Consider the following 16,953-nt stretch of genomic DNA (forward strand, 5'->3'; position numbering starts at 1 on the left):
TAGTCTTCTGTTTGAGTAATCTGTGATATATTCGGTGGAACGAAAGAGTATGGCGGTTTGGTGTTGTCAGGTGTTTGTGTTGTGAATTTTTGCAGTTTTTGTATGGTATTGTGAAGTGTACTGCATTTAGCTGGATACTTTTAACAGATATGGAAACTGATATAAATAAGCTTTGTAGTGCTTTGAATATTTTAGTGAAACCAGCCGATACAGGTGAGTATTCAGAAGAAGATCCTTGTATGTGGTGAATTTATTTATTTATAGTTTATAGGATGATTGTAAATAATGAATTTGAAAGCGGAATTTAAGGGACTGAATAAAACCACGAAGAACCCCAGTCAGGATAATCGGGACCTACCGAATATTCATTCATTCAAAGCAGAAATGTTAACCACGACGTTCTTCTGTATGAAATACTTCAGATGTTGCAAATAATAATAGTAAAAAAGTGGAAGAAGCATGATTAATGTTTAATTTACTTTTCTTTGGTCATATTATAGTGGAATAGAATAATGAGATTCAGTATAACAAAATAATCAAAATATCATTAATGGATACAAAATAAGTAGCATCATTTTACAAATGGGAAAATAAAAGTGGTCCAATAGTGTTTAAGAATCTTAGAATGTGATTTTACATCCTTGAAGATCCAAAAATTAGATCATAAAACTACATGAAACCCAACATTATAATATTGTTTACTGTGTGTTGTAATTTTGTTTTGCAGACAATGTGACAGGAGATTTACATTATATTTTAGAACTCAACATTAACAATGCATTGAAGTCTCTCTGCATAACTGAACAGGATACATATGGACTCCTGCAAACAATCAACTGTTCTTCTGTAGCAAACAGTGGTATCAGGTCAGTATGTTTTTCTTTAGTGTGAGAATTCACATTCCCTGATTGAGCCAGGGTAGTTCAGATAATATAGTGACTAACTACAGGCTGGATGACAGGTGTTGGATTCCAGGCCGGGGCACAGGATTTTTCCTCCAGCCTCTGCATCCAGACTGACTCTTACCAGGGTCCTTTCACATATTTCAAATGAACCTTCCCTTGAGAAATCCAACAGATTTCTGTGTGTGTGCTGCAACATATACTATAAGTGAATGCATGTGAGTGCATTTGAGTGTTAAATTTTTCTAAATGTTATTGAGGAAACTTGTAATGTTATTTGGTTGCCACAACTGTACTGTGCTTATTTCTTTAATATGCCTCCTGTAAAATGCCACCACTGCACATACTGCAGAATATTGTTGGGTAGCACTGTACACAAAACATATTTGACACAGTGAAAGTGACGTTTTTCATTGCAAGAGCAGTATATTATACAGTTTTTGTGTCTGATCTGTAATAGTCCAGTCATTATTCGCTAGAAAATTAGAGTGATTTCTGAAGCTCAATGGATGTGAAGAATTTCTGCAGTTGGATACATAAGTTCAGGGAAGGATGAGATCATGTGAGAATGAGATATTTCACTCAGCCTGCAAAGCTTGTGTTGATGCAAAGGTTATAAAGAACATATAGTAGTGGGCAAAATTACATTGACTCACATCTTATCTGTGTGCACTCTGTGTTTAATTTTGCTCGGAGACCTTAAAATAACTTGTTTGTTGCAGACAGGATCAGAAAGATACTAATTTCAATATGTATCATGCAATGCTTCTGTGGTGCTGCATTGACTGTTATTAAGGTAGCTGAGACCTGGATCCCACTGTTCAGTTCCAAGAACAAGCACCCATATTTCTAATGGATACACATGGGTGATTAATCGGCACACATGGGGGGAAAGGTGTTTTGAAGGTGTTGGTTTGGAGGCCTGAAGTGAGGAGACTGCTGGGAAGACCTAGGCATAGTGGAAGGATAATGTTAAGGTGGACCTTAGAGAGATAGGAATCAATGGAGTGAACTGGATGCAGCTAGCTCAGGATAGAGTTTGGTGGTGGCCTTTGTGAACACGGTGATGAACCTTTTTTTTTTAACAAGCTGAGTATATAATTAACTTTTCAAAGAACATCGTGCACCATAGAGTGAGTGAGTAGGTTAGGTTATGTCAGGTTAAACCCCACATCACCAAAATACAAGCTTCAAGGTTGCGGAAAGATCAACAAACTTGGTATCTGGAGATTATTTGGTACCTAAAAATAATTTTGTGTCATAACAGACTCCTTTCCTTCATTTGTTCTCTGACATGGTGTCATATCTATTGTGCTGGAGTCTTTTTCAGATGGCGGTTTGTATGTGTGTCTTTGTATATTCTACTGTCACTAAAGAAATGCTTAAGTGAAAGGATATCAACATGTAAAGGAAAAGAACAAACAGAACCTCAGCAGCCAGCAGCAGATATACTGACTGTAAACCAACAGAAGACCATCAGAACCTGCCTTCAGTTTGTTATTTCCATGGGAGTTCTGCCAAGCTTGCTTCCTGGTGTGGGCATTTCTCTTGCAGCTCGCTCTACTAGCACGCAGAAGTTGAAGGTGGAAGAGCTTGTTATTCTGGAGGTATATTGGACAGTTTTTTGTTCTTACATTTCTATTATATGAAGTGTTATCTGTTTTATTTTGACAGTTAAATGGGAGGAATTTAACAGATAAAGAGTACTTTATCAAACAAGTGAAATACATGAACTCCCAATTATCTGGGTTAATAAAGGGGAGGAGATGCTCAAGTAATTGAAGAACACAGATGATCCAAAGAAATTTATTTGATGCATTCACAAGTCATCAGAAATTAGTTTACCTTTTTTTAACCAAGTGATGTTTATTTTCAGAAATAATGTGTAGTCATTGTTTTTGTTAATTATTTGGAATCATCCTCATGGCAGTATGAGTTTTCCTCGTGGCTGTGATGTCATTGTGTTTGTCTGCTCCACAGTTAGTTTTCCACTCAGTGTATAAGGAGCTGCTGTAATGCAAGTTTATTTGTAGAAAAATGAGAGCCTTATTCTCAGGTAAATAATGAGGTTGTTTACCTACAGACTGCCTATATTTTACCTGCTGCATGCCATAAATGGTTTGAAGTTTGATTACACCTTGCCCCTTAGAAAATTACATGTCTCTTACACAACTCAGAGAGTATGAATAGTGTTATTTTTTTTTCACTGCCACAGATCACAAAAGGTGGCAATACATAATTCACCTTATTGCCAAGAAATGGCAGCTCTTGTTGTTGCATTATTTTCTGTGTTTTCTTCTTATAGAAATATGAGGTATTGCTGAGGTTACTGTCACAGGTTCTCTGACAAAAGATCTAAAAAAGAGTTTATAATTTTGGGGCTCATGAAATGGTTCTTGGGTTAAGTCTCGCTTGTGTGCATTGCCATTGGCTCTTATACATATTTTAGTTGTGAATTTTTGTTTCTTTGTAGAAGTATGAGCGTTTGTCTGGTGTCACAAGAGGATTGGTAGCCTGCTTTGAGCAGCCCTCTCTACGAAGTTTGATTCTCATTCAGCATCTTGGAGACTTAGTAGCATCACTGGCACAGCTGAGCTTTGCCCCACTGAAGAAGCCTGTAGATATTTCTGCAGCATCTGATTCATCTTCTACTGCTTCCAGTAGCAGCAGACTGGATAACAGTGGGGAGGAATTTGTGATGACTCCTGAACTGTGGGGAAGGTTACAGGAGGAACGGAGTTATTTTAAGAAGTGTTTCCTGTCCTTAATTAATAAATTATATCAGCCACTCATTATAAGAGAACTGATTTTACTGCATGGTTCAGCTAGAAGTAAGGTAATTTGTTTTTACTGAATATTCAGTTTTGTAGTTTTTATGGGTCATGATACAATTTTTATAATGGATGCTACTTGTGTATTGTTGATTATTTGCAGCATGGTGTACAATCTTCTCCTCCAACGTGGCTGAAACGCTGTTGCATTCCGCTTCTTGTACAGTGTCTTATAAAACCTGGTGGTGTGAGTGCTTTGGTACGTGCAATCTGTGACACATCGTATGACATTGGTTCAGACTGGAACAAATTGGACACTGTGGTGAAGGTTATTCTAACTGTCCATGTTCAACATGCAGAACAGTACTACAAAAATATATGTTCTCAGGTAAAAGTGTATTTTGTCTAATTATGTGTAACTGGAAATTGTATGTAACATCCTCTAGTGTGGTATTTGTTATTGTCATCAAGAGAAAACATGGTGAAATTGGTGACTAAAGTGTGGGTTTTTGAATGATTCCCATCATCATTAAAAAGTCAGTGACCATGTAGAGTTTGTTTACGCTCAGATATTCACATTTTTTGACCCTAGATCATGACCATAAATTCATTCTGCACACTAAAATATACTGCTGTGCATATAGATTTGTGTGTGCTACAGTCAGTTCTACAAGTTTTACTACTATATTGCTTAATATTAGTTCTACTTCTAGGATGAGTGGAGGAGAAACGTTGCATACTTACTGAATTATTATGTATGTTAGGTACCCTTACACAGTGCAGTAACATGACAGTATTTTCTTGTTGGTACGAGGCTCGTCCACAAAGTAAGTTTCCCTGGGGCCGTTTACAGAAACAAAACACAATTTCATGGAAATATTTATTGCAACAGATACAGCAAGTGTCCAGCTATTTTTCAACATATTCGCCACCGGAATTGAGACATTTGTCATACCGTGGGACCAACTTTTGAATACCTGTGTCGTAGAAGTCTGCCGCCTGGGATTGGAACTACTGTGTGACAACCATCTCCGCCTCTCTGTCATTCTCAAAACGCTGACGCTGACCGGACAGGAATTTCTTGAGGTGTAGGAAAAGATGGAAATCACTGGGAGCGAGGTCCGGGCTGTAGGGTGAATGATTAAACACCTCCCAGCTGAATTCCTGCAGGAGACTTGCTGTCCGTCGAGCCGTGTACGGCCTAGCGTTATCACTGACCGCACTTCACAGTCGGCGGGAGCTGGAATAAGAACCTCCATCTTCAACAGCTGCAACGATGCTACTGTGAGAACGCGAGAAGTACCGTTAGTGCATGCGCCATGCTACGTCATTGCTCTATCACGTACGCACAGTCGCTTCGCGCAATATAAGGTTTGCTAGCTGTGGGACGAGTGAGAAACTTACTTTGTGGACGCGCCTCGTATATTCATCACAAAAGATGTTTTGTATAAAACACGATAACTTACTGTATGAGATTTGAGATTCTCATGGCAGTGCAGGTATTATTGTTGGTTTCCTGGGTTGTAACACTATTTGAACTTGTGAGTAGTAAGTAGATACAAATATTTCAGAGGATCATACTGTCTACATCATCAGAGGATTTACTTACAAATCCACATGTTACATTTCAGAATACCAATATTGACATGATCTTCCACTGTGCAATCAAGTTAAATTTGACCAGTTATGGTTTGCAGACTGTAAGCTTTAATTTTTATGATCTGAAGCTTATGTTGTAGGATATAAGACTAAACAATGCTGTAATTGTATAAGTTATGTATTTTATAATTTATTTGTTATTGGTCTTTAATTTCAGATTGTTGAAATGTTAAACATGAGTGACAAAACACAACTGCAATTATACTCTACTGTATCACTTCTGTGCATGAAGGCTCTGTGCTCAGCAAAGCCACTGATGTTTCAGCGTTATGTGTTGGACACACTGATGAATCCTCTATTGCTTTGCTGCAGTGTCAGCCATCATGGTCCAACTTTCTACCGAGAAGTGCCATTGCTGTCACAAAAAGCTGGTGACAGTCCTGTGTCAAATTCACAAAATGTCTGTGTTGTTTCTGAAGATGAACTATCAAGAAGTATCAACAATCTGCACAAATGCTTTGTTACTGATGTTTCTCCATTGCCATCAGAGCATCTCTTTTCAGTAGCTTCTGTGCTGTTCCTGTTGCATCTAAAGATCTGCCAAAGTGCCTCTTATCTGAAAATAAAAGTTGAGGATCTGCTGCTGAAGTTTCTTTCAGGTTGCAACCAGAAACAATTGTCCATAGTTTTTAATGCATTTCTCTTTGGCGATAAAATAGAAGGGATGCTTGAAGTGAGTGAAATGGTGGAATTTCATTTTGGATCAACAGGTGGTGTTGAAGTGAAGCTCAGGAAGGCGCCTGGGAAAGAATTGTGTTCAGAAGAAGCTGGGGATTGTCTTTTGGAGTTATTGGAGAAGGGAGACAAGAAGGGAGATGTCACCAACGGTTTGTTCGTTTTCCTCTTACGTCTTCTGTCTGATCCAAAATCTGATCTGGCACTGTTAGAGAGTGAGAGAAGTAATTTAAACCATGATATTTTAGAAATGGAGGATGCCGTAATCTTAAATATTGTTGGACGAACCGAAAGAAACGCTGTGGCCGTGAAAGTTCTTGCCATATTAGCTGAAAATCCTTACGTTCATGGAAAGCTAACAGAAGATCCAACTCATGTTGTCTTCTTTGTTCAGTACCTATTGGAAAGAGATGCTAATATTCTGACAAAGAAAAGCTTAGAGTGTAATGGTGAAGATCATGACACAGAGAGTCTCTTTATGATTTTAATGGTCCTCAGTGTTGTGGTTAATAATGCTACTACAAGTCATGTAAATTGGGAGCCCTTTAATCGACTTGTTGAACCACTTAGAGTGATACGTGATAATGTAACAAATGAAGAGTTAAAGATGTTTACTGACGAAGTTTGCAACAAGATTCTCAGTCATGGAATTGTACAACGATCTGCACCACGAACCTCCAGCAATGTGGCACAAAGTTCTGTAACAAATAAGCCCAAAAATGAAAGGCTTGTAAAGAGTTCATCAAATAATAAGACAACTGCCACCAAACAGAACATTCCCCCTAACTGCATTAAAGAGGAAGAAGCCTATATAAGAACTAGTATTCCTGGTAAAAGTAAGGGAAAGGTAGACTTAAAGAAGGAGAGTCGGTGTAAGCAAGCTCTATTCGATGTTTGTGACCCACTGCTCCCTGTTAGGGGCCATGCTTTGATTGAGCTTGCAAAACTCATATCAAGCAATGATAAAGAAGCACAACGGCATAGAAACCAAATTCTTCGCATATTTCAAGTAAGTAATTGAAAGAAATTACAGCATTTCAGTCTTAAGGTAACAGGTTGGGAGGGTATAAACTGGACTTTTCTGACTCAGGATATGACCAGTGGCAGGCTGTTGTGAACACATTAATGAACTTTCATGTTCCATATAATTTGTTACATTAGTTATCCACTGTAAAGTCTTGCCATGAGATATTGTGACAAATTATGGTGCCACATGATGATTTGTATTGCAGGTTCTGTTGGTTTCAGAATACTGTTTTAACAATTTAAATTATGTGTCATCAAACTAGACATGGAAGAATTATTGTGAATGGCAAAATCTGGAAGAACTGAAGATAGCTGGCTTCTGGGTTGTTGTACCATCTAGTCTGGTAGAAGTTTACCGACATTTCATGGGTCCTTGCTGCTACCATCATCATGGTGAACCAGACTACGCAGCACAACAACCCAGAAGACAGCCATCTTCAGACTTACCACTGTGAAAACCTCAAATCCTACATTTGGAAGAACTGTAATATGTTTTAAGGTGCTATCCTAGCATTCACTTGAAGGACTTAGGGAAATCAAATATATTGAAGGTTTAACAGGCAGTTCATACGGACAGTAATTTATGAAAATTTGAGAAATTTTATTTTTGTGACAGTGACAGGAATGAACTTCACTTCTGTGCATTATAATGACATTAATTACTTTTAGGAGAACTTGAAGCATGAAGATTCATTTATCTACCTGTCATCCATCAATGGTCTGGCTGTAATGGCAAATGTATTTCCAAACACAGTTATTAAAGCTCTTGTAGAAGAATATGCAGAAATGGGAACAAAGAGGACAGTGGCAGATAACAACAACAGTTCAGCAGAGCTGAAAATGAAAGTGGGGGAGGTTCTTGTCCGAGTCACAAAATTACTGGGTAAATATTATGTTAAAAAACAGAATGTACTAGTATTAGAAAAGCAGGTCAATCAAGAGCTCCTAACCATAAAGCGCTTAAAATTTACGGACATAAATTCTGAGAACTCCAAAGATTTCGCTTTAACATGAAAGTTGTGCTCTGAGTCTGCTGAAAAATGCCAAAGTTCTCAGTTATGGAAACATTCCACTTGTGAATAATAAAAGTAGCATTTGCATATGTTTGTTTAATTTTTGCAGGAGATCTTGTTCCACCATACAAGGCAATGTTGTTGAATGCTTTCCTGGTTGGTACAAAGAATCCTGACCACCTTGTAAGAGCATCAAGCCTTTCCAATCTGGGAGAGATTTGTAAAGCTTTAGGTTTCAGAATTGGACCTATTGTTACAGAAGTAAGCATGTTTTTCTGGTTTGTGGATACTTATCAATAGATTTGTGATTTATTCCTTGGCTTAGGTGATTTTGATTTTACTAACTGGCAATAACTACAATTATTATGTGTGTATGGACTGGAGATGTTTGAAGTGACTTGTAGAAACGTTTATGTTTAGTATAGCTGTGCAGCTATGTCATGTTATTGGACAGCATTTTAACTGTGGATTATAAAATACTCTTGGTCTCATATATAGTGTAATTATGCTCTTGATCAAAGGTAGGAGGGAACTGACAGCCACATTCAGTGGCGGCCCATCCATAAGAGCTGCACCTTTTGTTAATTGAGTTTATTTATGCCAGATATCTATTAAACAAAGACGTCATAATGATTTGAATAAAACTGTGCATCAGTGTTAATGACATTTCCGAATCTTACAGTGGCAAGGAGGAGGTGAAGGCTTTGCTTTGGTTAGTTCTCGATGTTCTCTCATAGAGCAGTCAGTATGGATGGGTACTAGCATTGATGCAGAGATCACATTTGCAAGTTCAAGTCCCAATATCTAAATAAATTTTTAATGTATGATCTGAAGCTTTTACTGTGACTAATTATAATGAATTATTCTTGGGCTACCAGATATATCATAAAAAATTTGTATAAGTGTATATATGCTAACAGTGTATTTCTGCCTTTGCTCTGCTGCTGCTGTTTGTTTGTAAATGATATTTTCTGCAGATTTTGATGTGTGTTCGTACCATCGTTCAGTCAGATCCTGCAGTGGAAGTTCGAAGAGCAGCTGTACTAGTCATCTCACTTCTCTTACAGGGACTTGGTCATGATACACTAAAGGTAGGTAGTGGTATTAATTCCAGACATTTTTAATTTGTGGCTGAATTAAAGTAAAATATACATACCATATTGACTGCCATTGTACTTATTATGGGTTAGTCAGTTTGGGTTTTCCAGTGCAATTGCTAGCATCCATCATTTAGGTAGCATATTCTAAACAAGCCAGGGCTGCTATTGTTGGAAGACCCAAGTAATCCCTGTTCTTCTGATCTGCTAGTACTCCTGAGTCCTTGATTTTGCTGATACTGTAAGCTCTCCAAGGTGGTATTCCAGAATTGCCGGCTTCCTGCTGAGAGCTGTCAACTTTCAAGTAAAATTTCTGTGTTCAAGAAATCTTTCATTGTTGGCCATAATCAAGGCCTTCTTGTAGGTCCCTGATGTCACAAAGGCCCTGGGTCCTTAGAGAGGATTAACCTCTTTAATAAGTATATTGCCCTTAGATCTGGGCCTCATGGGCATCTTCTTTGGGTGTAGGGACTGAAAGTACACTGGTTTCCATAAACCCCAAATGACTTCCATCATTACTCTTTTATTCAAACATTCTGTTATCATTCCATGAGAACCTTTGGAACATATGTCACCATGCACAGAACCCCATGCTGGTGGGAGGTATTAACATGCCTGGGTGCTACCTGGTACCCTGAAGGGATCACTGGCAATACTGCTGTCATCACTTAGGTGCCATGTAGCCCTTGTCATGATACTTCACACCTTGGCTTTGGTGGACCCCCTCCATAATAAGGACACCAAGGGTCAGATTTTTGAGGGGTTTTCAAGTACAGTCAAACCTCAGTTCACGAACTTAATTCATTCCTGAAGGTCGTTCGTAAACCGAAACTATTTTCCCCATAGGAATTAATGTAAAATGGATTAATCCGTTTCTCGACCCCAGATGATTGCTTATTTAAAATTTTACAACACTACTTTGTGCACAAGTTCTTAAGACAAAATCAATGGAAACCATTAAATCTATCACAAAAAAGATAAACACAACACTAACCAGATCAAATATAGACGAAAACTTAATTTAGTTTTACTGTACCTGTATGGAGGAGAGTTGACGGCGTAAGTGGAAGGTGGTGAGGAAGTGAAATGTCATTGTTTGGAAGGGGATTCTTTTTTCTGTCTCTTGGCACTACTCGACTCTGCATCAGACTCACTGGGCCTCTGTCTCACTAAAATGTTGTCCAGTGTGATTTGTTTTTGTCTACGTTTTAAAATGTTTCTAAAGTGACACATGGCATTATCATTGAAAATGTTTATGCCTCGGCTTGCTACTGCTTTATCAGGGTTATATCGTTCCATGAAACTTTGCACCTCATGCCATTTTGCACAAATTTCACGGATCAAAGAAGTAGGAACATCCTCCCTTCCTTCCTCTTCCTCTGAAGACATTTCCTTCACAATCGCCTTTTGTAGCTGCATCTGTAGTTGTTCCAGTTCTTCCGTGCTGAGTTTATCTTTGTGGTCCTGTAGTAACTCCTCCACATCTTCATTGTTAACTTCCAAGCCCATGTTTTTGCCTAGAGACACAATATCATCGATAACAGCAGAATCTTCGTTGTCAAAGCCCTCAAAGTCTCTGCCTGCAACACATTCTGGCCACAGTTTCCTCCAGGCTGAATTCATGGTCCTGTAAGTCACTTGCTGCCAGGCTTTGTCAATGAGAGTTAAGCAATGAAGAATATTAAAATGGTGTTTCCAAAAGTTTCTGAGTGTTAATTCTGTGTCAGAGGTTACCTCAAAACATCTTTGAAAAAGTGCCTTAGTATAGAGCTTCTTAAAGTTTGAAATGACCTGATGATCCATGGGCTGTATTAGAGGAGTCATGTTAGGAAGCAGGAACTTCACTGTAATAAAATCTAACTCTTCCATCAACTCGTCTGCCAAGCCAGGAGGGTGAGCAGGTGCATTATCCATCACAAGAAGGCACTTCAGTGGCAAATTGTTTTCTTGCAAGCATTTCTTCACACTTGGGGCAAAGACTTCATGAATCCACTCAATAAAACATTGCCTAGTTACTCAAGCCTTACTATTAGCCCTCCACATAACTGGCAATTTACTTTTTATCACATTGTTTTTCTTAAACACCCTCGGATTCTCTGAGTGGTACACGAGTAATGGATTGATCTTGAAGTCCCCACTTGCATTTCCACATAGCAAAAGAGTCAGTCTGTCCTTCATTGGTTTGTGTCCCGGTAATGCTTTCTCCTCTTGGGTGATGTATGTCCTCCTTGGCATTTTTTCCAGAACAGACCGGTTTCGTCACAGTTAAACACTTGCTGGGGAATGAATCCATTAGCCTTTACATAGTCACTAAAATCTTGCACAAATTCCTCAGCAGCTTTTTGGTTCGCACTCGCAGCCTCCCCATGCCTAACCACACTATGTATGCCACTTCTTTTCTTAAATTTCTCAAACCATCCTCTGCTAGCTTTGAAAACATCTGTATCACCACTCGTACCAGGATATTTTTTTTACCAGGTCATCATGCAATCTTCGCCTTGCTTTTTCACAAATCATACCCTCAGAAACACTGTTGCCAGCTAACATGTTGTTTATCCAAATTAGCAGCAATTTCTCCACTTCTTCAATCGTCTGTGATCTTTGTTTAGTAATAACTGTCATTCCTCTTGCAACATCGGCTTTCTTGATTGTCTCTCTATTTTTAAGAATAGTACAGATCGTTGATTTTGCCATCCCAAACTGAGTAGCAAGATCAGAGACACGAACACCATTTTCATGTTTGGCTATGATTTCTTTCTTAACATCTATCATGATATTGGTATTTTTTCTTTTCACTTTGCTGCTATCATTGTCTTTCTTTGGCCCCATGCTGGATCATTCTTCTACGAATACTGCCGACGCTGGTACTCCCAGCTTATCGCTCCACGATGTTGATGGCTTGCGTGTTCGTAACTCAAGACACAGTACGTCATCCGAGACGCTTTGTGTTCGGAAAATTTGTTCGTAAGCTGAATTGTTCATGATCCGAGGCGTTCGTGAACCGAGGTTTGACTGTATATCTTACAGCCAAGTGAGATGGTTCAGGCCAGACTTACACTGGCTTAATTAAACATTTTGAGAATGGAGAATTGGTGGCAGAATTAGTCGGAGATTATGGGGTAGGGATTGAGTGATAGCATTCATGCAGTGGTGCTACCAGGTTAGTCGTCTTAGAACTGTTTCCAGTAAAGACAGCATAATGGAATTATGGGAAGAAAATGATGGTGTTGGATGCTATTTCCATTGAATCTTTGGCATGGACTTCCATGAATCCAGTAATGTTGATGTGATCATGGATGAAACTTCTTCCAGACCTAGAAGGTAATTTGCAAGGTTTTCCTAATGATGGAATCAGCTAATCCAAAGTTCTTGACATGTTGTATTCTATGAGAAATTTTGAAAACAACAATGGAGAAATGCAGAATTGCCACAGTCTGATAATTACAAACTATTTCTCAAAATAATGTCAGTTGTGTAAAGAAGTAAAGCAATTTTTGAAGTTCAGTGAATATACCAGACAGGTTATATTTTGTATTATCCATGGTTTTTGATTACTTATGTGTCTTCTTCTCTTCATTAGCCCACATCATCAGGAGTTTCCTATATTCAAGTGTAGCTTAAGCATGTAATCCAAGAAGTCATTGAAGAAAGATTAGTACAACAGACATTATCATCTGAAAAATGAAGAGCTTCTGTAAAATATATTTCAAATGTAAGAGTGGAAAGGTTTGCTCCAATGGTGAAAATTCTTTTCTGGAAAACTAAATAAAACATCCAAATTCTGTTCATGTAGCAGGACAACACAGTTTATGTGTTATTGAATAAATCTTAGTTTTGTTTGCGATTAACAAAAATCACTAGTATTAATATGAGGTAGATATGAAATAATATTCAAATGAAGTTTTTACCTTTATGAAGGAATAGCAGTGAGAAGCTTGGTATGGCTTCTTGCTGCCAACTTTTCAGTATTTGTATGTTTTTAACTATTGATATATGTAGCTTTTGTTTGTGAAATGATTATGCAGACCACACTTGGTAGCTAGGTGGAACATGTACAGCTCAGTTCAGTTTCCAGTTCATAATTGTGATTTTATAACCATAATTGAGCTTGATATTTATCTAATGCAGTAAAAGTCTGTTTGTCTTATTGTTGTGTCACATATGAAGATGTGTAAAATGGGAAACATATAACATGTCAGTGGATTTTTTGAGTGATACACCATGAGAAGTACTAATTTGTAGTCCCTAGAGTCTGAGTGATAGGCTGAGTCAGTGAAACTATGCACACAACTTGTGGACCTGCACAGCACTTTCTATTATGGGCACAGATGGGATATTGATTCTCCTCATGATACTGAAATAGGACTTCGGATATGTCAAAACGTGAACAGCGAAAGTGTGAACAAGAGTCATTTATGTTTCAGATGGATGAAACTTGTTGGATTTTAGCTTCAGTTTGCAGAGGTCCTGATTTGCATTTTGCTTAGGAAGTAAGTAAATAAGGTGATTTCACATAATGATTTGTCTTGTTGATTTGTGTACAGGTTCTAGAAGATATTCTGCTAGATCTGTACAGGACTTTGAAGACCCTGTATCAACATGAAGCAGATGATATTTTAAAAATTCATGTTCAGTTGGCATTGGAAGAATTGAATAAGTCAGTAGTCAAATTCCTATTTCCCCAACCCAAGTTGGAGAAAAGGATATATGTGATAGATCCTCCAGATTCATAGACTGTGGTGCTGCAGTTTGATTCTCATGTATATGTGATTTAAAACAGTTGACTAGAGGTTTTGTGAAGCAGTGTTGCATTGGAACTGTATCTAGATAATGTGAATGTATAACTGGGAAATTTATAGGGTTGCTAGATTCCCATGTACTCGTATTTGGGATTCTCCCCTACCTCATTTCCTGTTCCAAAGTTTATGTTACCAGCTACAGAAATTTCTGACATACTCTCCTGCAAACTGAATACCAGAAATATCTCCAGAATTTTGGTTTGCCATTTGATGCACAAAGTATCTCAGACATATTTTTTCCTTGATGATTACACTGTGGAGAAAAGAAGATAATCAGTTGGACATACATACAGAGAAAACTGTGCATTGTTTGGTAAGTAGTGTGTCATGTAGCAGATCTTATCAGAATGCACTTCAAAACAAACACAAAAGGTCTGATCTCTAAAAATGTTAAAAACTTGTTAAGTGTCATTAATTCACCAAGTTTGGTTTAATGATGTGTCTCATATTTTTAAATTATATGGCATCCCTAACAATATGTTTCCAGTGCACATTTCAAACTTCATAATGATGCCAACTTTTTAATCCTTATTTACAGCTGGAAGATGTTAATTATGTTAGGAACAGTGTAGTGTTACAATTGTGACATTTCATTAGCAAACTCTTTTTGGCTGTCTATGATTTGTAAATGAGGTGGGTTATTTAGTTCAGTGATGTGCAACTGGTGTGCTGCAGAGATCATCTGGGTGTGCCATGAAATTTTCACCTCATTATAATTATAACCATAATGAGATAAATAATTGTTTGTCTTGTTTTCTGCTGTTTCTCAGTCTCCATTTTCTTCATTATGGTCAGGCAGACAAGTTCTACTGAATGGAATTGGAAAGTAACACAACCACTTTGCAGCAAAACGTGTACCTCCACTCTGCTTTTATTGCTACTCTATGTATTTTTCTGCAAAGAGAGGCGACAGTAAATGGGAACCACATACCTATTAAATGGATTATAGATTTTATTTTCAATCAAATATTTTCTCTGCTCACATCCACTGTTTGTAAATGATGGTCATATTCCATAAAAATATTCCATGTGCAGTGGGATCTTTTGGTCGCAGGAAACTGATTTGGATACTGTGAAATAATTACATATAAAAATATGAATAAGTATCTTTAAGTTTTAATTATTACATATAGTTAATAAATTTTGGATTTAATGATATGTATATGTTTTAATTTATTTCAAATCATGAATATATTTAAAGTAATTGACATAATAATAAAGATGAATAATTATGAACATTTTTTTGTTGGGGTCGATTTGTAAGAAGTTACCATAAATCATTTACCTCCCCCCCCACAATATACAAAATGGGGTTGGTGTGCCACCATGACTCTTCAACAATATTTAGTGTGCTTCGAGTGTAGAAAGGTTGCCCAACACTGATTTAGTTTATGAAAGTCAGTGGATGCCATCAACAAGATGTACAGTGTTTTTATTGACTTATACATATCTAGATACATCCCAACATTAACTGTGTTAGTTACAATATTGTATTATACATCTTAAAATAAACAGAATGTTGTAAATTAAATTTCTTCTCTTTATCTTACAACCTTCAGAACTTCCTCCTTTGTACCACCAGTTTTAAAAACGTCTTCAATTTTAAGATTTGTGTTTTGAGTATCGGGTGATGATAATGTGGTGGGCTGGTTTGCTAACATCTTAGAGAAATTGCTTAGGCTCAGGTCAAGAAAGTCTGTAACATTTGACCTAATTTGCATATTTACTGTGCTAGGCTTTGAGGAAATCTTGTGTTCTGATTTGTTCATATGAAAGTCGGGCTTAGTGGGAACCAACATTTATAAAGGAAGGGTGTTTATTTTAAAGCCACTAAATTGGTCCTGGAGGAATGTGTGTGTGTGGACCGGTTTAATTATGTTTGGAATAATAGAAAATCATCTAAATAAGAAGACCACATCTACTGTTAAGTGACTTAAGCCAGAAGAAGGGAGATTGCTGATTTCTCCGAAATATTGACAAATTAACCTGTTACATGATATCACCGGAAAATTTGAAAACAAGTCTCAGTGAACCAACACAAAAGCCTAAAGATGGAATGCAGCATTCAGTTTTACTTTTGGATTTCTCAGTCACATGAATGCTCCTTGTGTGAAACACAACTCTTATTTGAGTATAGTGTTTAATGAGGTTTATTAATGAGCTGGAAAGGGTATGGATGGAAGCAACCATTGCTTATTTTAACGTATTATCCTGACATTTGTGTGGTGGGACTGAGTAAACCCCAGTCAGGATAGTCAACATTGAGGCAAGATTTGAAACTATTCAGAACTACTTGTTCATTATAATATGTTGACGTTGCAATTGTCTTCATGGCCTCTCCACACTACGTACAAAGAAAAGCAGAACTGTCTAAGCTGAGAATTGAATGTAACTAAATTTGTGATACTTCGAGGAGTACTACTATCAGTGACCTCTGCAGCAGGAGAACGTCTTATTGTACCTGATTTTGCATAATAGCAGGAATACCCAAAAAATTTTGGTTCTAGGGCCCTGAAAAGATAGAACTGGTATATAGTAAGTAGACATCATAGAAATATCACAGTAGTGTGTCCAAAAGACAAGACAGGCAGGTGAATTTTTGGTGTAAATAATGCTCTGAAGCCCTAAGTTCTGTAAAGTTAAATAGATACAAGCTATGTTGATACAAGTGACAGGATGGGCAACAGAAGAGATCTGCCATAAGTCACCATGATTATTGTATAATAGAGAAGTCGTATGGAGTGAAATGAACCACTTGTAATTTAGGAAACAATTTGTTCGTGACCTTTCCCTTGCAGTGGAAGACGACTATAATTGGAGACGGACTAGATTGAAAAGGAAGAAAACCTTACACCATCCCATCTGGAGAAAGAGCACATGAAACACTAAGCAAAAAGTGAATTCTGTTGTGAGACCCATGGTATTAAGACTGTGCATCTCTAATTGTTTGCAAGTGCACCAACTAAAACTAACCCTCAAATAATAAACAGTATTATGGGGAAGAAGAGTTC

The 16,953-nt window shown here is 37.6% G+C and overlaps 1 protein-coding gene across 1 annotated transcript; it reads left to right on the top strand.

Moving 5' to 3' along the window:
- Positions 1-7: 7 nt before the first annotated feature.
- On the top strand, positions 8-15,473 carry Tango6 (transport and golgi organization 6). Its single transcript, XM_022064413.2, has 10 exons — positions 8-213; positions 728-866; positions 2,233-2,509; positions 3,376-3,738; positions 3,837-4,061; positions 5,490-7,016; positions 7,703-7,916; positions 8,156-8,307; positions 9,024-9,137; positions 13,688-15,473. Exons 1-10 carry the CDS (start codon positions 150-152, stop codon positions 13,874-13,876), a joined length of 3,264 nt encoding a protein of 1,087 aa, XP_021920105.1. The 5' UTR covers positions 8-149; the 3' UTR covers positions 13,877-15,473.
- Positions 15,474-16,953: the final 1,480 nt, after the last annotated feature.

This window comes from Zootermopsis nevadensis, unplaced genomic scaffold (genome assembly GCF_977971745.1).
Source record: "Zootermopsis nevadensis isolate Lab colony 2312 unplaced genomic scaffold, Znev_1.0 Znev_ptg000012l, whole genome shotgun sequence".
Classification (NCBI taxonomy): domain Eukaryota; kingdom Metazoa; phylum Arthropoda; class Insecta; order Blattodea; family Termopsidae; genus Zootermopsis; species Zootermopsis nevadensis.

Bases quoted from the DNA above. Each gene is read 5' to 3' on its own strand.
- Tango6 (XM_022064413.2), top strand. From the start codon at position 150: ATGGAAACTGATATAAATAAGCTTTGTAGTGCTTTGAATATTTTAGTG. The intron at 214-727 runs GTGAGTATTCAG...TTTGTTTTGCAG, and splicing joins AGTGAAACCAGCCGATACAG to ACAATGTGACAGGAGATTTA. The intron at 4,062-5,489 runs GTAAAAGTGTAT...CTTTAATTTCAG, and splicing joins ACAAAAATATATGTTCTCAG to ATTGTTGAAATGTTAAACAT.